Source organism: Haliaeetus leucocephalus, unplaced genomic scaffold (genome assembly GCF_000737465.1).
Source record: "Haliaeetus leucocephalus isolate CR32 unplaced genomic scaffold, Haliaeetus_leucocephalus-4.0 Scaffold228, whole genome shotgun sequence".
Classification (NCBI taxonomy): domain Eukaryota; kingdom Metazoa; phylum Chordata; class Aves; order Accipitriformes; family Accipitridae; genus Haliaeetus; species Haliaeetus leucocephalus.
Window position 1 is genome coordinate 13,231,122 of NW_010972664.1, and position 21,274 is coordinate 13,252,395.

The 21,274-nt window shown below is 42.9% G+C and overlaps 2 protein-coding genes across 2 annotated transcripts in view; both read left to right on the forward strand.

Annotated features, from left to right (window-relative positions):
- The first annotated feature begins 1,119 nt into the window (after positions 1 to 1,119).
- Positions 1,120 to 11,749, forward strand: SH2D1B (SH2 domain containing 1B). Its single transcript, XM_010567306.1, has 4 exons — positions 1,120 to 1,253; positions 6,535 to 6,598; positions 9,074 to 9,242; positions 11,712 to 11,749. The coding sequence occupies exons 1-4, from the start codon at positions 1,120 to 1,122 to the stop codon at positions 11,747 to 11,749; spliced, it is 405 nt and encodes a 134-aa protein (XP_010565608.1).
- Positions 11,750 to 15,532: 3,783 nt separating this feature from the next.
- KIAA1524 (KIAA1524 ortholog) overlaps positions 15,533 to 21,274 on the forward strand; it is a 102,080-nt gene continuing 96,338 nt past the window's right edge. Inside the window, exons 1-5 of the mRNA XM_010567307.1 lie at positions 15,533 to 15,663; positions 17,266 to 17,413; positions 18,770 to 18,882; positions 20,436 to 20,530; positions 21,164 to 21,260. Coding sequence (XP_010565609.1) covers positions 15,562 to 15,663; positions 17,266 to 17,413; positions 18,770 to 18,882; positions 20,436 to 20,530; positions 21,164 to 21,260 — 555 coding nt within the window. The 5' untranslated portion in view covers positions 15,533 to 15,561. The remainder of the gene's footprint in view (positions 15,664 to 17,265; positions 17,414 to 18,769; positions 18,883 to 20,435; positions 20,531 to 21,163; positions 21,261 to 21,274) is intronic.

A 21,274-nucleotide genomic window follows, 5' to 3' on the forward strand; every position in this document is an offset into this window, starting at 1 on the left:
CAGGAAGACCCTTGCCAGTGCCAACACCCGTGTATCTGGACTCTGTTTTGATCTCAAGACCGGGCTGTATTACAGGGGTCCCAGATCCTTCTCCCCTCCTTTGAGGACACTGTCTCTCCTGCCATTCTTGTCATCTGAATCACTGCTTCCCCCACATCTTTATGTCCTCCCTCAATCTTCTCTTCCTCACAAACACCACCCAGCCTAGTTCTTGTCTCCTGCTTCTCCAGGTCTCCGTGCTCCTCCCCTGGTGCTTGGCTTCCAGCAGGGAAAGTACAAAATGCCTGGGAGAGCATCTCCAGTGGAGCTGGACAGCATTTCCTTCATCAGGGAGCAGCAGTTCTACATGTGGTTGTACCCTGTCCTTCTTGAACTGACAGCAGCTTCCCAGGGGTGGCAAAAGGCACTGTCTGAACCCCTTCTCCTTCCTGCCACATTTCCTAAATCATGGCACAGACACAGCAGAACTTCTTGATAAAATAGCTATACTTTAAAAATAAGAAAGGAAGGGGGAGAATGTTCTGTTTTGAAAAATCTCATTCTCAAATATTACTAACTTTCACCAAAACTTGAAAAATCAATTTATAAAAGGGGGGAAAAAAGAAGGAAAAAAACACCCTCCACAACAAAAACCAAACAACTGTCTTAGAAGGCAAGCGTGGCAAGGAAAGGAATCAAACCAAGCAGCATTTTTCAAAATGATGAGCAAGAACTCTATTTGCAGGGCTTTGAGAGACTTTAAACACAAAAGTTAACTCAAAATTATAACTAAACTTCGGTGGCAGCTTAGCTATTGCATAGGCTGGAAGGTGTGATACACAGCTCAAAGGTCTGCTGCTATAATGTGACAAAGACTCTTCCCTTCTGATGTGGACTGTGACCAGTGTAGACAATTTTCCATTTCCTGCCTTCACTGCATTCATGAGCACAGGCTGGTCACCACCTTCACTACAGACAGGTCAGCAATAACAACACAGTTGAACTCGTGTATGTACTTAGCACCTCCAATTTCAGTTGTCTGCAGACAGCTGCATTTGGAATAAGTCTTCTTTTAACGCCAGGCTTCTGACTTTCTCTGGAATTGCTTCGAAAGGTGAGAGACCTTGCTTTCTTTTGTCCATGGAGTTCCCATTTTTTCATGGAAAGATAACAAGAAGAACCTGTGAAGAACTGCTGAGCAAGAATGGAAAGAACGGTAGCTATTTAATACGAGAGAGTGAAAGCGTGGAAGGAGCCTTGTGTCTCTGTGTTTTGTAAGTACTCTAATACTATTTTTTTAACAAGTTTTCAGATAGATCCAAAGACAAGCGTTCATCTTGTCTAACATTAATAGTCATTCCCTAATATTAACAGGCTCCAAGGGTGTGTGTCTATGTATTCAAGTAATGCTGGTTGCCTTAGGCTTCCTTTATAGTGAGCGGTGAGAGGGTGGCATTTGCAAAAGGCATTATATACAACAGAGGATAGATGAACTGTAATCTGCCAATGCTGGTCTCTCTCTGCAGACAATAAAGGGAGTCCAGAGAAAATAGCTTAGCCTCCCAAAAACATGGTAAGTACCTTACTCAAAGTTACTGTCTTTGTAATGATGAGTAAATAGCATTTTAGCACTGCTGAGACACTGAAAAGTCTCATGGTAGGTTGCAAAACAGTTCCTTCTTCGTAGGCTTTCTATCTGATGAAAGCTTAGCCTTGTGCTTCAAAGGAATGTTCTCTGATGTAGGAACATAGGCTGAGACAGAAAGCTATAATGCGCTCTTTGAATTCATATGACAAGTCCATGAAGAAGACGGGCATAGAAAATTGCTACTTCTAGTCCTTAACTTGAATTTCTACAATTAAAATTTTACTATTTTCTTTTCCTGTAGGGAATAGCACTTTTACTTCCCTTTCAAGAAGCTTGTTTTACCCTTTTCATATATAATTGATCTGTTCCTAATGCGTTCAAAGTTTATAAATTAGTAACTCTGAGTCTTTCTTTGTTTGACCCTATGAGGCTTTACACTCTGCTTGAGGATGTGTTTGAGTGTGACATGAAAAAATTTTAACACCACATCTAATTAATTCAAAAATATCAGAAAATGTTTTTATCAATAATCAAAAATGCATTTCTTTTGAAACAAATCAAAGGAGAAGGGAGAAAAAAGGGAGAGGGAAATGGAGTACTATGGGGTTGGTAGGTAGAAGAAAGGAGGTCTGTGAAATGACAGAGTAAGGAGAAGAGGAATGGCAAGCGCTGCACAAACTGCGCTCGGGGAGAGGGCTGCAGGAACCTGCTTTTGGTATGGTGTGGAGGTGCGGGGAGGGCAGGGAGCATGGGAGGGAAAGAGTGTCCATACCCTGTCAGAAGGGACAAGTGGGGATCCTGGCACAGAGGAAGAATGACAATATTAGTCCCTAACATGGGAAGATGGCCGTTGAGATCTCATGTGGTGGAGGTGGATGAGAAAATAAAGGTCTACTTAGGTGTGCGCAATGAGTTTGAATACTTCTGTAACGGAGGGCGCTTCTACAGAGTACATGGTGGGCAGATGCAAGCTCATGTAAAGTTTAAGCTCGGTGCCACACTAACACAGTTGCTTTCCCTTTTTTTTTTTTTTTTTTTAAAATTTTAAGGGCAAAGCAGATCTACCTTGTGATAGCTTGCAGACATGCTTTTGTCTGTCGACAGTGTTCTGGGCAGGCATATGAAAAAGCATGTGACTTCCAGCTAGCCTCTGTGGGTTTTTGGTGTTAAAAATTTTAGTGTTTAGTGTATTTGACTTTAACTCATGCATTAACAAATGTAATAGTTAAACTGTAGGGGTGGCAGCAATGGTATAAGACACACTGGCTTGCAGAGGTGAAAGCAAGGGTTGTCTTCCAATAACAAATGGGACAGTAATAGTGTATTGGCTCAGAATTGCCTCAGAGAGTGGACTGTCTGTCAGGGGTTGATTAGGCAGAGGAAAGCTGTCCTAAAACTGGAAGCAATCAACACCGAAACTCTCAGTGCTGTTTCAAGACAAGTTTTGGATTAGAACTGCAGCTTAAAACATTGCTTAGCACCTAACACGGTTGATGCACAAACTGATGCACACCTCTCAAATTAGCTGATCCATGGGCAGATACTGATCCACTTGCTACAGAAAACAACCAACTTTTTTTTGTCCTCTGCTGATTGGGGTATCAGAGGGGAGGGCACTCCCATGGAGGATCCAGGAGTCAGAATGGTGGGACCAGTTCCAAAGCATCTCTTCTCTAATCAGGCATGGTGCACAGCTCTGCCGATATGTCTTCCTCCACTGCACACTGCCGCTTTCATCCAAAGCTGTCCCAGGTCTCTGACAGTGCCTCAGTCCAGACCTACTGCTCTTGCTACTGTTCTTCTTATGGCTAAACATGTTATTCTCCAAAAAAAAGCTCCTCTCACCCTGCTTTTCTGCCACTGGATCTACCTTGTGCCCAGACCAAGCACTTTATTAATTTGTACCATATGCAGTTGTTGGTAAGCATTTAGTGGTTAATGTGGAAACAGAAGTTTCCATTTTAATGGTAGTTTTATGTTTATTTAGTAAAAATTACAGGAGCCAAAATATATCCAGGCAGTAACCTTTCAAAATTTAGATGATCGGTAGAGAGCAAGTTTCAAAAATGATCGGTTTCTGTTGCCTTTGTTTTTTCTCACTTCTATGTCTATGTTTAAATAATGAACACCTACATTTATAAAATACTCTTAAGACAGGAACATGTGAATTTCCACGGGTATCTCAAGGAGGAAAAAAACAAAAGATGTATCCCTGTGATGCAACTCTTTGAATTAAAGTAAATCTGTTGTAACTAGAACTCTTATCCTGATGTCAGTCCATAGTAACTTTTTTTACAGAAAATAGTTTATTTCTAGAGTGACTATTCATTTATGCACAAGTTCCCTGAGCTAGGTTTTCACCCTAAGATTCTCCCTGTCATGACAGCTCAATTCACATAGCTACAGCTGAAGTCCTTCTGATCAACATGCATACCAGTTAAAAGAACTTGTTTTCAGATATTGCCTCTCCCCCCTCTGCTTATTTGTGGTGTATATTTCTTTGCAACTTTACTGCCTTTTTTGGTCATCGTCACGATCTCCAGTTCATCTGAATAGCTGCCATTGTGGTATTTGATAAAGCTTGTATTTCTGTTGACAAAATATATCCAAAGCCATCAGTAGCCTGAGTGTTCAAACATCTGCATATTATTAAAAATAATACTAACTAAAACCCTGGGAAACACAAAGGAAGAATAATTTTCTTAGAAGGAGGACCTGTGCAGTCATTTTCTGCGTGCTGGTGACAGAAGGCCATTTTCTGTTAACATCTCTCCAAGAATTCAACAACCTTCTTGTGATACAACTGCAAAATGAAGTTTAGGGAGGTATTGCATGTGGGTAGGATAAGAAGATAGATGAGAGGATGGAATGTCTGTGGAATCAAATTACTCTTTATACAAAGGCCTGTGTTAGGGGTGGTTCGTAAGTTCTTTGAAATCCCTGACTAGAGTAATCGTACATTGCAAGATATGAAACATTCTCTCATTTTGCAAACTCTAGGCTCCTTCCTGTTTTGCTTTTCTCTGTCCCATTCAATTCTACTGCGCAATTTCTTATGTCTTTAATACTACCTGCTGTTTGCAGACATTTCCAGTCTCGTGCTTTGTTAAAAATATGATGTCTCTTCCTTCCACCACAATGTCCACTTCCAGCAGCGGCGGTCAGAGACTCAGCCCACTGTTAAGTCCCTAATATCATACATGCTCTTCAGTATATGTCCAGTATCATATATGTTTCTAGCTAAACTCTGGTCAAATCAAAAATATTCTAGGTTGAAGTAGACTGGTACATGATCACATCTGGAATACATGAAGGTACAGACAGCTCAAGGGGTCATTGTGTGGGGCAGTGTGGGGGAATAACAGTATGAATTTGTGGTGCTGCAATTACTTGAAGGCTCCCACAAGGAAGGCAGAGTACACGAAAATCATTCTGCAACTTCACACTCCTGTGTATGCCGTGGCAACCTCCTCACCTGTTCTCTTCTTCAGAGAAATGCCAGCAGATCTCATGCAAAAGGTGACTGCAAGTTTTCTACAAATCATTCTTTATCACTACTTAGCTTAATATAGTTTTCTTTTTCTCTCTCTCTCTCTCCCTTCACATCCTTCCCAACTTCCATCAATATGATAGAAGATGTTCGCAAAGACAGTCTTTCAGAGCATCACTCCATGCCAGTGTGCTTGTTTTCATACAGCACTGCAGTCTTGTGTCATAACCCAGGCGAATCTCTCATCCTTGTTCTCAGCTGTAGATCAGTCTTTTGAAAGGTGACTGCTTCTCTTGTGGATGTGATAATTACTTGGAGGCCAGCCCATTTTCTCCTAGAGTATGACTTCAGGGAAAGAAGGGCACCTCACTTTTGTCTTTGTAGCTATTTAGGTCTTCCTTATAGCTCCATTTTTGAAGGACAGGTGGATATTAGCACTGTATTTCCATTGTGAAAAGGTGGTCTGATCATTGGTCCAACACCGTGTAAAGTCTGAGAGTTGACCAGGCCATGGCTCCCCTTCTCCTCACTGCTGACGGAGACACTGCAGCTCTTGATGACACGTGTGCCAGCCCTTTTCTTGCAGTTTATTCTCATGTTGACATATGCATAAAGTGGTTTCTAGTGCCATGAAGCAATTCTGCTGGTGGTGAGCAAGGAGTTAGGCACCCCAAGGAAGCGAGGACTCATCTCTTACATGGCACCTGCAGTGGAATTCTGGGGTCTATTTTGTGTTTTACTGCCTCAGAACAAGTCATACAAATTCTCAGTGACATCCAGCCCTTTCTGGATATATAAACTTGAAGCATTTCCACTGCTTTGGCTTACGGGATCTATTTTATTGTAGCTGTAGTAGGAAATGCACCTAAGAAGCTGGAGGAAAGCTCGGGCAGTTAGTTGATGTGGAGATGAGCTAGCTGGACATGCTTTTTCAAGATCTATGCTAAGCAAAGTGCAGTGACTACAGACTGAACACAGCACTCCCAGCTACATTTACCGTATGTGGCCTAACTCTGCAGGGCAAAAAAAAGTGTCATAAATTTGGTGAAAAATCAAACTGATCTGCATAGCGATGTACAGGGGGGCAGATCTGAATTGACAAGGCATGATAAAGTAATATTTGGATTTCTGAGGCTTAATAAAACAACATGCATGACTAATTTTGGCTAACAGACAGTTAAACATATGACTTAGAGAACTACCAGTATTTTGAAAGCTCCGATATATGAATCAAATGGAAAAGTGAGTGCGCATATATATACATATATATATATATATGATGCTATTTAACATCAGGCATTCCTTTAGATTTGTTTCTTTGTTTTTTGTCTTTCATTGTATTGCAGTTTACTTTAAGATACAAGCAAACAAACAAACCCAAAAGCTGGCTGGCAAGATCAGCTGTAGCAGTCTAAGCAAGTTGCAGTGGTCTGACAGTTGATAAAAAGCATAATGTGTACAACAATGTTTTTCACAGCTTTGAAGACCTCGTCTACACTTACCGTATCTTCAGGGAACACCAAGGATATTTCAGAATACAGGTGAGTAATTCTCATTTCATCTGTAAAGATTGCACTAAAGATCATTGTCCTGATTAAAAAAAATTAATATACATGAACACATTACCTTAGAAAATATTTCCAAGTTTGCTTTCTTCTCTACTCAATTCTTGACCTTTTAATGTTATGCTTATTATTACGTATGAGCTCAGTAGCTATTATCTTTGCAGAATTCCCTTATAACCTAAGTGGATCTGTTATTTGTTGACCAGCTGCTTTCCAATTTGACCATTTCTTTTTGATAGCATTAAAGAAAAATCTATCACTTTTGTTACTTGTTCCTAATTAGCTTTTTCTATTTGAAAGCTCTGCCATTGCACCCAGCATATTGGAAGGATTTGGAATATTGCAATGATCTTTTTGATTTAAAGAGACCTATCTATAATTCTGTGTGATTCTGAGGCACCTGAAGTGATGACCCCAGATAATGCTGCTCATTGCTTGAACAAGCGTAAGAGCAGACTGCACGAATCAAATCCCCAGGCAAGATGAGAGGACACATAGAAAGCTGGCTCACTCTGCTTGTAGTAGGACAACCAACAGGACTGCCAGCAATTAAGTAGTATTTAAGAGGAATGAGGAACTCACTCCATAAAGGACACACCAAGCTCTCATATGCTGGTAATTTCTTGCTTATTTGTGGTTTGGACTGAGTATGAAAGGCACAATTTCCCATGAAGAAGAATGGTTTGTTGACAAAAAATAATCTATTTTGGACTATAGCCACTCTACTGGGGTTTGCTGTCATGCCTATCAGCAGATAATAACTCAAACACTTTTAGATTTTTCAAACCCAATTTTCATTACAAGGTTTTGCCAAGAATGTGAAGGAAGAGTTCTGTACTTCAGATTTTTAAGTCAGATTGTTTTGGCTTACTAAATTAATAGACTGAAATAATATATTGATGGTGGAGGGGAGATTGTTTGGGTTTTTTTAAGGGCCAGATTCAGCCATGAACTTTCTAGAGTACAGTAGGTTGACCCCGACCAGCAGCTAAGCACCCACACAGCTGCTCACTCCCTCCCCAGCTTAACAGGACAGGGTAGGGGGAAAAGAACATGAAGAGCAAAAATGAGGAAACTCCTGGATCAAGATAAAAGACAGTTTAATAGGTGAAGCAAAGTTGTGCATGCAAGCAAAGCAAAGAAGGAGTCTAGTCACCACTTTTCCATCGGGAGGCAGATGTTTAGCCACCTCCTGGAAAGCAGGGCCTCAGCACACGTCACGGTTACTTGAGAAGACAAATGCCATAACCATGAACACCCCTACTTTCCCCGAGCTTTTATCGCGGAGCACAGTGTCACACGGGATGGGATAGCCCTTCGGTCGATTCAGGTCCACTGTCCTGCTGTGTGCCCTCCCAGCCTCTTGTGCACCCCCAGCCTACTCGCTGGGGGAGCAGAGTGCGAAAAAGAAACAAGCTCGAGGCTGTGCGAGCACCGTTCAGCAACAGCCAAAATGCGGGTGTGTTATCAACACTGGTTTAGTGACAAATTCAAAACGTAGTGCTACACAGGCTGCTATGAAGAAAGTTAATTCCATCCCAGCCAGACCCAGTACACAGGGGCAGTGGCATGCAGTTCATACAGAGCTGAAAGGGAGATAAAGGATGTGGATAAACAAAGAAAATAAAGACGTGTTTCTTTGTTAGATAGCAAATTAAGTGACACCAAAGATCCATTCACTTTTAATGACTAGTAGTAGGACCCTCACTGTGATTAGAGCTGGTTAATGTGCTTACTGTCTGTCACTGTCCTGAAGTCACCAGCATTGCAAAGTTTCTGTACGGATCACGGCGGGGCTGTGCCGCGGAAGCAGTTCAGTCCAGCTGTATGAACCCACACGTTAAAAAGCAGTTTGTGAGAATGCTGTTCCCCTGCTTAGGAGTGCCCTCCTCTGTGTTTGGCCTCAGGGGTCTCCAAAGCAAGTCACAAAGCTGGACAAATAATAAATTCCTGCCTAAAAGTGAAAGCTGGTGCTGGGGACTTTCATATGGATCGTCAGACATGTCCGCTGCCTCTGCACATGTCCTTTGCTTGACAATGCTGATATTTCGTAAAACGTCTGCTTGTCACATAGTTGTTTAAATACAACATTTTAAATGAGAACTAAATAGGTTGCCTCTAAACTTGTGCTCTAAGACCAGAGGGAAGTCTGTAATGCTGTCACTCTTTGACACTCTGTTGTAGTGGTTTTCTGCAGTAAACATCTGAGCCAATATTTTAAACTGATGTTCTTTTTTCAAAAAAAAGATGGTGAGGGAGGTTACAGTTAATGCCATAACCACACCACCAAACAAGTGCCCCTAGTGTCTTAAGGATAGTACAATATTCTGTCACCAATTCTGTTTACAAAACAGCTCCTTGGTAAACGAGACACACCCTATTGTTCCTTTCATTTAGGGGACTCTATGTGAAAGGCAGTTGCAAATAAACTTTATTTTCCTTTCCTTGCAGACTTCTGAAGGTGTTCCAGCCAAGATCTTCAAAACATTAAAGGACTTAATATACAATTATCACAAGCCAGACCAAGGACTAATAACAAACCTCCGCTACCCAGTAAAGAAACAAAAGGCCTCACAAACAAGCCAGAGTTTCAAGTCAGGAAAGAACGAAATTTATGATGGTGAGAAATTTAGCTCTGTCTTTGTGGGGTTTTCTTAAGATGACTGTATTGACCGGTTTGTGGTGAATAGTTGCTATGTGTCCTGTGAGACCAACTCACACGAACAGAAGTTCAACATCTTTCCTTCTCTTACGTTCACTGGAAAACAGTTATTCCCAGCTCACAGGTTACATACCCGCATCCACTACAAATTAACAAGTTAAAGTTGCAAGAGATACAGAAGGCAAAGCATGATGTTGCCCACAGCTCGTTCCTGCATGGGTGTTGATGCTTCTGGGCTAGGGAAGGCTGAGGACTAGTTTTACCCAATGTGGTTCTACCAAGCTGCCAGGCCCCTGCACTTCACTGGGAGTTGAGGCTGTCCTTCACCTTCATTGTCCAAGTTGAAAGCTATTTTTATATCAAAATCTAACTCAGTTGGTTTTGAGATGCTGGGGAAGCCAGCCAGCTTCTGGTTTGTTGTCATTTGTATTAAAACATGACTAATTTTTTAAGCTAGTAAGTTGAAAATAAGAAGCATACAGCCTTGCGCTCAGGATCACAGCTTTGGGACCAGAGAGTTCAGTCTCTGGTCGTTCTTCTGCTAATTTATGCTCACAAGTCCCAGGAATAAAATAAGGCTAAGAGGTTTCTACCTGACAAATATTATGCAAAAGGATACAATAAAGATGGAGGTTTTCACAAAGTGGTAGACCATGTTTTATAGTCCCATGTCATCTTTACCTCCTTGTTTTGGGGAGGATGAACAGAGATACTACTGGCAACTTGCCAGCATCCCTCACACATTTTTGAAAGCCGTTCTTCATGTTACTGCTGTGCAATGCTCAGCTGCAGTACCTATCAGGTCACAGGCTGCAAAATAACCTTGAAACTCTTCTAGGTCCTCTGACTAAGCATAAGGAGAGCCACAGTGAGAGCACATGTGAGCAAGGGAAATGCTTTAACTAAGTACAGTTATCATAAAGGAAAAAAATCTTGGAGTATCCAATCTTCTGTGTGATTTATATCTTACGACTAACACTAGCTCAAATGCAGCCGTGTGTGTGAGCCTCTCCGTGCTGCAGTCATACCTCCTGTCAGTATGACAGATCCTGGTTTTTTACACACAACAACAGTGCAACAGCTCTGGTGCTCCCTGTGTCAAGCAAACAGGATAGGAAAGGGTGAGCTCTCCCCACCACTGCATGCACTAAGCTGCATTTTTAGGGGCCAGTGCAGCAACAACCTCGCTGTGAGAAATAGTAGCAAAGAGACATTTCCAGTGTCTCCAACATCACATTATCACTAAGGCAGATATGCCACATTTGCTCTAAAAATGTTTTTATGGTATCTTGTCATTGCTGCTCCAGGGAGATGGAAAATACTGCAGTAGCATGGATATATTTTTAGGGAAAATCAGGTCTAATACATATTTTATTGCCTGGTCCTGCAACATGAACTTTTCTAGAAGATGCACAATGTCCTGGTTTGGACTCACAGGGAGGAAAACAAACCCTTTCATTTCACTATCAAAATGTTTGTGGTTGTCCATAAAACTGGAGGCTTTTAGAAATAATCAAATTACTTTGGAATTGTTGCTGTTCAATTTTAATTTAAATTTCACTTAAACAGCATTCAAAACTTCCACCTCAGACTGCTTTATTACATGCTCACAGGGGGAGCTTAGGTTAATGTCATGATGATATCTCTCCAAAATGCAGGCACCACGTAAAACACCACAGTGCTTCCTAAAGCAAGCACGATACTTTTCTGGCCCAGTCCCTTGTGTTGCACCAGCAGCTGGCTTTGCAGCACATATAGGACTGAGCGCTCCGCTGTGACCAGTGGAACACCTCAGGGGACTGGGGTCACGATACTGGCTGTTGGACATTTCTGGACGTCATTTTCTAGCCTAGGAAGAGCTTGTCTGAGGGTGACTGCTTGACGACACCAGTAGGTTTCCATAGTGGAGACCAAGTTCCAAGCATTCAATTTCAGCCTTTCCCCAGCTTCTCAAAAAACATCGTAATTCTGACAAGGTGTAAGAGAGAAAGGTTTTTTTCAGGCTCTCCTCCCTTAGTTGGGAGGAGAGCTTCTCTGCTGGGTATTTAGAGAAGAAAGGGTATGTTATGCTATAGTCATAGCTACCTCAGCTATTGATCTGATTTACTAAATATGGATGATTTCTGACATTTGACTGTTCCTCGGGAAGAAGGGGTCTCACGTGGATACAACTGTTTCATAACAGAGCTTGCTGGCTCAGAAAAGACAATACAGGCTCTGCCTCCATACGGGCTCTTGGAGGACCCAGTCCATAGGACATGGGGCCTAAACATTGGCCCTGCAATAGGAGAGAGAATATTAAGAAACTAAATTGAGTTACTGGTACCTGCCCAGCAACACAGCCACAGGCCTTCCTGCTTACCATGGGCTTTCAGAGGAGCCATTTGCAATGACATCTTTTTTTTTTTATTATTGATTTCTTTACAGAAATTGATGACAGTGATTATGTTGACATCTTACCCTGAAGGATCTGCAACCTGACGATTTGGGAAGCTGCTGTTTCAGGTTGTGCCACAGCACAATGGATCAGCTGGGGAGAGCTGCCAGCTGGGCATTCTCTGCTGTGGATCTGTACCTCTGAAATTAGTCTTCTCCTTTTGCAGAACGTCAGAGCAGCTGTATTTTCTCCTAGTAGATCCAGTACAAGCTACTATATATTTTTGTTTAGCAATAAAAGAATTAATTTTTTTAACACACATGCACAAATACACATACCTATGGGAGGGAAGGGTATCTGTATGCATGTATGCATATTTTGGTTTTTTAGTCAGCAAACTATCCAAGATGTCTAGTGTTAATATGAACAATTTGTTAGAAAGCAGCAATATAAATACAACAAATGAATGTGCATAAAGCAGTAGTTTATGGCAGAACTGATATGTGTTGATAAAAACCATACACGACAAAAATTCTATTGGCATCATATGAGGCATAAAACCCTCTAAACTCTGTTAAACCTCTAAACTCTTATTTTGTGCATGATTTATGTTATCTTATTGTTGAATAACTAGAGAGTATTTCAGCTCTACTAGCAGTATCCTGTAGTTTGGAATAATCTAAATTAAAACAAAAAGGCTGTGTTAAATCCGTGCCATAAATAATTAATCAGCAATATGAAAATGGTTTGAAATACTTTTAATATTGATGAGTGGTTCTGGTAGATTACAAGAGGAGTGCAAGTTCTACGTGCATGTCTGTATGAACACATTTGAGTTTTTTCATAGGTACTGTACATATGAGAATGCTTACTACATTTCATTTGCTACTGCCATTAGCTCTGTATTATAATATGTATGGCTTTGGGTATTTTTTTTAATGTAAGAATTTGCTTTAGTCTTACCCCTAATTTTAAATATTTAATACATACTTTTGTTCTGAAGGTGGCTGCAACTAGCAGCCAAAGCCGGAACTGGAACGTATGTCCTGATTTTCCTAGTTGCTAGTACCAACTCCCTCTCCATTTGTGATCTTGAGGACGACATTTACATTGGTTGTGTGTTTGTTTAAGATCTTTCACAAATCATGTATGCATTTTAATGGGTAATATTAGTTAGATTTCTTTCTATTATGTTTCTTTCACACCACTATTTATTAAAGGACTTTTAGACCTTTCAATGCTTTGGACTTATGAATTTTAATAGCGCTAACAGGTTTTGGTGCCAGGCTCAACTGGTATTTTTAGGATGAAGGAGACAAAAAAAAAGAATTTAATTAACTCTGGCATTGCCAAAAATACGTATGTGTCCAAAAATCATGAATCGGAAAGAAAGTAGTTGTCCATGAAAGATGGTACTATTGGAGAGGAAGAAAACAACCCTTGCTCTGTAGAACTGCATACACTGGTGTGTCTCTTTATTTGCAGAACTCAGCAGGCTGATAGTTGGTTATCATGTATATCAGACTGAGCAGCTGCTGTGCTGAGACATCGCAACGCCAGCAGCCTGGTCTGTAACAGAACACAACACTTCAGTTTTTCTGAAATGAGAGTCTCAGCAGTCCCCCACACGCTCAGTCAGTCGCGCTGATGTTCAACCTTAGGAAAAGGCCGAGTGACAAAGGAATCCCAGGCCGTGCCTCATGCCCCTGACTGGGTGACTCCTGACGGCTGAACAGACTATTACTCACAGCTGATGGGGACAAGGGGCTGGGCTGTGGTGCTTTTTAGCTGGCAGTTGCTCCGGTTAAAGCACTGCAGCGCAGGCAGCCGTGCTTTAGAATCAGATTTACAGCACCGCGGCAGCTGCAGCTCTGGATGCTGCATCTAGACCCGAGAGTGCATCCAAGCCCACGCTCCAGTCACTTCTCAGGCGCTACCTCCGAGGCAGTCAGCTGAAGCACAAAGCGCGTTGGAAGGATCAGGGATTTAAAGGAGGAAGCAAGGACCTAGAGTGAAATGAAATCTACATTTCAATTTCAATTGAATTGAATTCAATATTCAGCTGTGCTTTACAGAAATGTATTCATTAACCGTATAAGAAAATGAGGTTAATATACATGTTCCTACGCATCTTCGCAGGCCTAATACATTAGGAAACAATCGCTGCATGGGTTCCGAAAAAGTATGTTCAAAAGCTTCACACACCAGCATCTACCCTTCAACATCCCAAAGCAGATTATGTCTGTGCGTGTGGGCTGAGCAGTGAGGGGTCACATCCTGTTATCTGAAGGCTCGAAAGGGATAAGGACCAAATGTAAAACCACATTCGGGGTGCCGCAGGCCCATGAAGAAAGAATTACTCTTGCCACGCTACCCTTTCCATCCCAGCCTCTCTCCTGGGTGGGCGCGGGCCAGTTGTGAAATTTTGGTGACGCTGCGAGGCCCCGAGCAGCAGCAGCAGCAGCAGCAGCAGCAAGGGTCTTCTGCTCTGGGAGCAGAGGGAAATTTGCCGGAGGGGAAGCAGCGGGCAGGCAAGCGGCGAGGAAGGCGAGGGGCCGCGGGGGTCCTGCCCGGCCGTAGCTGGAGGCGAGGGGGCGGGAGGGGCGTGGGGGGGCGGCGCGTCGGTGGGGCGGGCGCGCAGGGCGGGGTGAGGCCTGTAGGGGTCGCTGTGCGCCGCCCGCCGGTGGGGATCTGCGTTGGACGAGCCGCCGGGGCGCTGGGCGCTGGTCTAAGGCCCGCCAGTTCGATCCCCACCGCCACCCGCAGCCCGCCAAAGGTGCCCCGCACGCCTCAGTTTGTCTCCCGGCATCGCCGCCGCCCCACCGGGGCTAGCACTGCACGGGCAGCTTTGGCTTTCCTCCTTTACGTGTCACCAGCCTGAGCCGGGAGGCTTTTTTGCCCTCTTTCTCCTTCCTCCCCTTCTCATGGGAGAGAGCAGGGAGCCACAGGCAGGATGGGCGCCTGTCTGCTGGCCGGCCTCAACTCCACACCAAAGGCATAGGAAGGGCTGACGGGGACAAGGAAGGCAGCAGCAAGGAAAAGCAGGGTTGTGGGTGCAGGTGGGAACCTGCGGCAGCTCCAGTCCTGAGGCTGCCTTCCAGAGGTGGGGGAGCTGGGAGGCTCAGTACGCCCCAGCCCCATACACCTCCTCTTAGGAAAAGTCTCGTTCCCCAACTCTTGTACCAATTAGTCGCTAACCCGTGAAATTGTAGGGACTGTTTTGAGAGAGTTTACATCGTCATGCTACTGTTTTGGCTGGGATAGAGTTAATTTTTTTCATAGTAGCTAGCATGGGGCTATGTTTTGGATTTGTGTTGAAAACAGTGTGGCTAACACAGGGATTTTTTAGTTCTCACTGAGCAGTGCTTACACAGAGCCAAAGCCTTTTCTGCTTCTCACCCCACCCCACCAGCGAGCAGGCTGGGGGGGCATAAGGAGTTGGGAGGGGACACAGCTGGGACAGCTGATCACAGGGATATAGATATAGATATCCAGACCGTATGACATCATGCTCAGCATATAAAGCTGGGGGAAGAAAGTCTCCTTCCCTAACTTTCTGCATCACCTTGGCCGCAGGCCAGCCCTGATGCCGGCGGCGCCCACCCAAGCGGCTGCACGTCCTCGATTTCCCTCACTTCTCCCTCAGGGAGCAAAACAGGAGCAGTCCCCGTTCCCGCAGCCCCGACCCGCCGCGGCTGACCGCCGAGGAACACCCCGCCCAGAGCTCCTCCCCGCTCCCACCCGCCTTGAAGCAAGATGGCGGAGGCTGCGTCTCCCGTCGTGCCCCGCGGGGTCGGCGGCCGCTCCCCTTCAGTGGACGCTGCCATCAAAATGGCGGCGGCGGCGGGAAATACGAGTGGGGTTTGTGGCTCGCGTGTCTGAGAGGGTGGCTGAGGCGCCATGGACGCCTTGGGCTGCATGAAGTCCCTGCTCCTGGCAGCCACGCAGTACCGGGCTGCCAAGACACCGTCCAATGCGGCGCTCCTGCAGCGCAGCCTGGAGGTGAGAGACAGCGCCGGTCCTGGCCCCCCCGGGCCGCGGTGGGTGCGGGCGGCGCGGCCGGGAACTTGGGGATGGCCGCGGTGTCCCCTCGGGCTTCGGGGCACGGGTGGCTCCTCTCCCCCGTCATCGCTCTGGGCGGCAGCAGCGCCGGCTCTGGAGCCGCCGGGGCCTCTGCCGGCTCCCCCCGCCGTAGCCTGCAGGCGCCCCATGGCGCCGGCCGGGCCGGGCCCGCGGCCTGCCCGTGGCTCAGCGGCCGCAGACGGGGAAACTCGCCCGGTGACCGATTGCCGGGGGAGGTGGTGGTCCAGGGGGGCCGCCGGACAGAAGAAACGTTTCAGTTTTTAGCAATATCCCCGGGCTATGACTATGTCCTTTATTATAATGCCTTATGGCGGTTGTGTGTATTTACATATGTGTACAGTATGTTCGTATGCACATAGGCTAAACATATAGTGTGCCTTATGAGGGACTTCTGGTTTTTTCATATCCTCTAAATTCTGACCCCGAAAGATCATTTATTATCACAACTTAAAAATAAGAGTTTGAATGATGAACTGGTCTTGTATCTGGAGTTTGCTAATTTCATACAATATGTAATCAAAGGTGTTTGCTGCTAAGGGGTAGGCCTGTCCATTTCCCTGATCTCCACGTAGAGCCTTGTGTACAACGCTTGTGGTGGGCACGCTTGGTATGGTGAGCGATTGACACAATGACTGAATTGCTTAATCTGCAAGGTACCTTTTTCAAATACAGATTTTTTTTTTTTAATAGCTAAAACATTGATATAAGAGTTAGTATTCAGCTTAGCTTTCTTTTCTGTATCCATTGTAAAGAGGTATACAGGGAATATGCAAAAACAATGTTATGTTGCTCTATTGTGCAAGTATAGCTTGCGTCTACCTGTATTGATGTGCAAGTGTATCATTTTCAGCACCTTATATAGGCTTCCTTAAACTCAGGTTCCATTTTTTCACCTCAAGCACACAGTGCTCCCAAACCAGCACTACCTGTACTAGACTGCACTTCTTATCCTTCCTGCAGAGTGGCACCTTTGGGTTCCTGTCCATGTCTTTAGAAAGCTGGCTGTTGGGCTGAGCTGAAGGCTGATTGCTAAATGTCTGTGTGGAGCAATCTGATTGGTTGTTCTTTCAAAATAAATAAACCCTATCTTTTGTCTATGTTAAAACATAGGTAGGAAGAGTAACCTGTTGTTAATTCTGTTCTATGTGTGAAGAAACACTAAGTGTTGCTCTGCTACAGCTATGAGATTAAAAAGAACGCTGTTACTACGAATGCTGTCAGCAAGCAAACAAAAGAAGCCTCAATATGTTATAAATTAACACAATGTAAGCTTGGTACTTTCCAAGAGTAAAGGGAGCACATCCACAGGAATGATAACCAGATTTTTTTCAGAAATTCTTTTTTTTTTTTCTTTTTTTTTTCAGCAAATGTGAATACAAATGTCCTGTTAGAGCGCCACTTAGATTTTGCCTTATTTGACAAACCAAAAATGTATTTAATACAACTCTGTGCTTTGACTTCTGTGTTAAATATTTTGTTGCAGTTGAGTAATTAAGGTTGGTTTTGTCCCTTTATCTCCAGGTTTTCTCTGGACTGAAGCTTACACAATTATTTGCTTCAAACCAGATTCTACCAAGTGAATGTCTCAATTGCCTAATAGAACTCCTTGAGGATGCTGATATAAACCCATCTCTAACCTTGTCTGTGGTTACTTTGCTATCACAGCTAGGTAAGGTTTGCATCTGAAGTTTTTATCTTTGGTCTAGGAAAGGGAAGACAAGACAGGTGCTGATTCTGTGGCATGGGTGATGAATTTCTTGGAAAAAGCATAAGGTGTGAAAGATGAAGTGCTTTTCATTGTAGTGGAATGCTTGGCTGAGCCACCTGACTGTACGTACAAGGCTAGATGAGATGTTAAATCACCATGAGAAGCAGATTTGAAGTCATCACTGTGAAATGACAATGATCATGCTTGTCAGAATTTGTTTCCTCACTGGGTAGGGTGAGGAATTATTTTCTTGACCTTGATTTTTGGAGCTTGAAAAGACTACCTTTTTTAATGAAGTGAAGAAACCTGCCTAGGGGATGCAAAGATAGGGAGAAGCCGTGTTGCATCAACAACTGTCACCACCTCAGTTTACCTTTCCCGTTGCAGCATTTCCTGGGTGGCTGTTCGGGCTCTCCAATGGCCTGAGCCTGTGTGCATCAACTTTCCCAATTACAGAATAGGTTCTACTGCCTCTTACTTGTTTCTTGAGACATGTTTGGTTTTGGGGTTGGATTTTTTTTGGTTTTGTGGTTTTTTCCATTTCACAGAAGTGGGATTTCATTGTCTAGGGCGCTTAGTGCTCACCATTACCTACATATATAGGGAAAAATTATTACTTCACTGCTTAGTTTCTCATCATGTATGAGTAGTTTTTCAAAATTTGAGTCTTTTATGATGACCTTTTGTTTCTCCTCTCCAATGCTTGGAGTTTTTAGCCTCTTTGAGCTTCCTTTTAGGTTTTTGAAACAGTTACTGTAAAATTATGTTTTGTTGCTGGGGTTCTTGACTATCTTTTCCAGCCTGTTGGGTCTGGAAAATTTTACAAATTAGTCCTTCTCTAACTGATCTGTTACTTTACCTGTCATCGTTCTTTGCTACGTCTTTTCCAAGACTGCCTAAGTGGAACTGGCTTTTTTAACGTAACTATTGCTAGATAACCCTATCAAGTTACCAGTTTTAGCCTACTTGCCCACCATAGCACGAAGCAATAAACTGCGATAATTGATTTTTAACTTTAAAGCCTTTTAAGTGCAAGTTTCAATATCTCAAACAGAACTAAAACTTTGTAGGTAGGAGGTAAGCCATTCCTTCAGTGTCTAAGCATCTTAAGGAAAAGTATTAATGTTTCAATTAACTGTAAGTTCAGAAGTAAGGTAGAGATGCAAGTGCATAGGAGCTGTGATTTATTTGTAGTTATTTGTGAAATCTACATGAAAAACTGGTCAAAGACTTTGGCTTCTGCTTAGATTGGTAGCTAATACAACAGTTGCTTTTGCTATTAGATAGGGTGTTTTGTTAATAATTCTTAAATTCTAGCTTTAGACAATGAGACTAGAGAAGCTCTTCAGAATACCTACAATCTGACCAGCGTGCTGGCAGGAGTGGTTCGTCGAAGTTCTACGAATCTTAGCGACCCAGTCTTATTACAGGTAACAGACACTAGTGCTTAATAATGTTTGGCTACTCTTACATAGTATACATTATACTGTATGCATATAATAACTCTTTAAAAGCTCTATCTAAAATAATGTGTTGAGGGAAAGTTGGTCTTAGCTGTATATTTTATTTGCTGTATGAAGCTAGTATGACAGGATAGAGTTCTCCGTATCCTCTCTTTAATCTCGCTTGTCCCTCTCACGTGCTCGAATTAAAAAAACAAAACAAAAAACCCACCAAACAAACAAAAAAACCCAAAACCTGTTTCTGAAATTATTTCAAGAAATCACTGTTTGAGAGCTTGGAAGGTTATTTTCCAGTTGAGGTGTTTAGTTGTTTCTCCTAATGTTCATAACAAAACCCTGGAGACTTTTGTTTCATCAATACTTTGACAGGTAATTGTGAAGGAGTGAAAGGAAAGCTGTGGCTGCCAGTTCTCATGGAAGGTTTGCAGGGCATGTATGCCTCCTTCCCTCTGGTCAGTGCTATCTGCCAGTGAATGCAAGGGGGCTGTGCTAACAGAAGCTTACTTTTAGGAGCCAAGTGCAGACATTACTTTTTTTTATGGGTTTTTTAATTTTTTTTTAAGTGAACGTGTGACATCTCCCAGTCTGACTTCACCAATTTTAACCTGTCCTTTCTGTGCATTTAACAGTAAAGTTTTCTTTACATTTTAAAAATATGCACAGGTTTTCTCATAAGTGGTTCTAAGCTTTCAGCAAATACTTGCTGGCTACCTGTGGTCACATCCCATTCTGGAGACAGAAAGCAGAAAATGAATTTGCTAGTAGTTCTATTGCCCTTGAACTGTGGAAAAGCAGTCAAGCATCCAGTAAAGAAGACTTTTCTTATGGTTTGCATATTTCTCAAAGTGCTAGGAGTACCAGAAGACTTGGAGATCCAAGTGACTTGCCAGTCAGTGGGAGAGATTTTTGTGGTCACCAAATAGATCCAGTTATATATGCCTTTAAGCTCTTATATCAGATATTTACATGGTGAGATTTTGTTTCGGCTGCTATCATATGCTGTGATTTTTGTCATGTTTGAGTATATTAACTTCACATTAACTCAGTTATGTGCCGAAAGAATGCTGTATGAAGGACTTTACTACCGTTAGATCTGTTGGCAGTCTTTACAGCAAACCTGTTTTCCTATAAGCATACTTTCTGCAAGAGGTTGCAAAGTGCTTTTTTGGATTTTGAGACTTCTAGATCTTTCAATAGGACAAAGTCCCTTTCTCACTGACAGAATGGAGAACTTGCTGATGAGGCAAAGGGGAGAATTGGATGGGCTAAAAAGGTAACTCCTCTGTCAAAACCTTATTAATCTGTTTGGGCTTTTAATAAGTATATCAGTGTGGTAGGACATTACTCAGTGTGCTTGCAGCAGCTTGTGTAATTGTTGTGTTAACATTACAGAGTCTGAAAATTAATTAAGTTGTGGTGTCTTGTTATTTGTCCTTTCAGTTTCAGCTTTTGTAACTTGTAACATTCTTCAGTCAGATGCTATAGGAAAGAGATAAGTGAATAGCTTTTTATTTCCTCAGAGTATTCAGTTGCTGCAGAGGCTAACCTACAATGTTCCAGTCTTTTGCGCTGGTGCCAACATCGATGAATTAGTTTCGTTTCTACTGCATCATGTGTAAGTGTGTACTTGGTTGTCTTTTCTTGTGGGAAATAGCTAGTGAAGTTTTTAAACTTTCTGAAGGCGATTAGCATATTGCGCTAACCTGGTCTCCAGAGCGAGCTGTGGCATTTTTGCATTCTGAAGTCAACAGAAGTTTTTCTTTGAAAACCGTGTTGTTACAGATTGTCAAATGTAGTGATTGTAGGACTCTGGGTGATTTAATAGTAATTGGCCTCTTAGCCCACCCCACTGGGAGCAGGGAGCTAACAAAGAGAAAAGGCAGGAGAAAATTCATGCTTGTCATTAGGAGCAGACTTGTTAGATTAATACAGATTTTGTGCAAGTGTCCTTTTAAGAGGTTTAATGACTATTAAAAGCACCTGCAATAAATGACCTTTGATGGCACTTGTCTCTGATACTGGGCGTTCTTTTCAGATGTAGTCCATTAAAAACTGCCCACGCTGTGGGGATTGCAACCTGAATTTTGCTGTGCTTGGTGGAATGGTGTCTAATTAAAAAACAAAACCCCCCAAAAACCCAAAACAAAATAAGAAGTCACCCACCCCCTGCCCTACAATTTCTTGTAATTAAATTATGGATGCTTTAATAAAAACATCTTTATTTAAACTTCTGAACTTTTCTTTTAAGTCAATCCACTGAAGATGAGCTAACGATACCATGTTTAGGACTCCTAGCAAATCTCTGTCGTCACAACTTACCTATTCAAACTCAGATAAAATCTTTGGTAAGAGTTTTGAT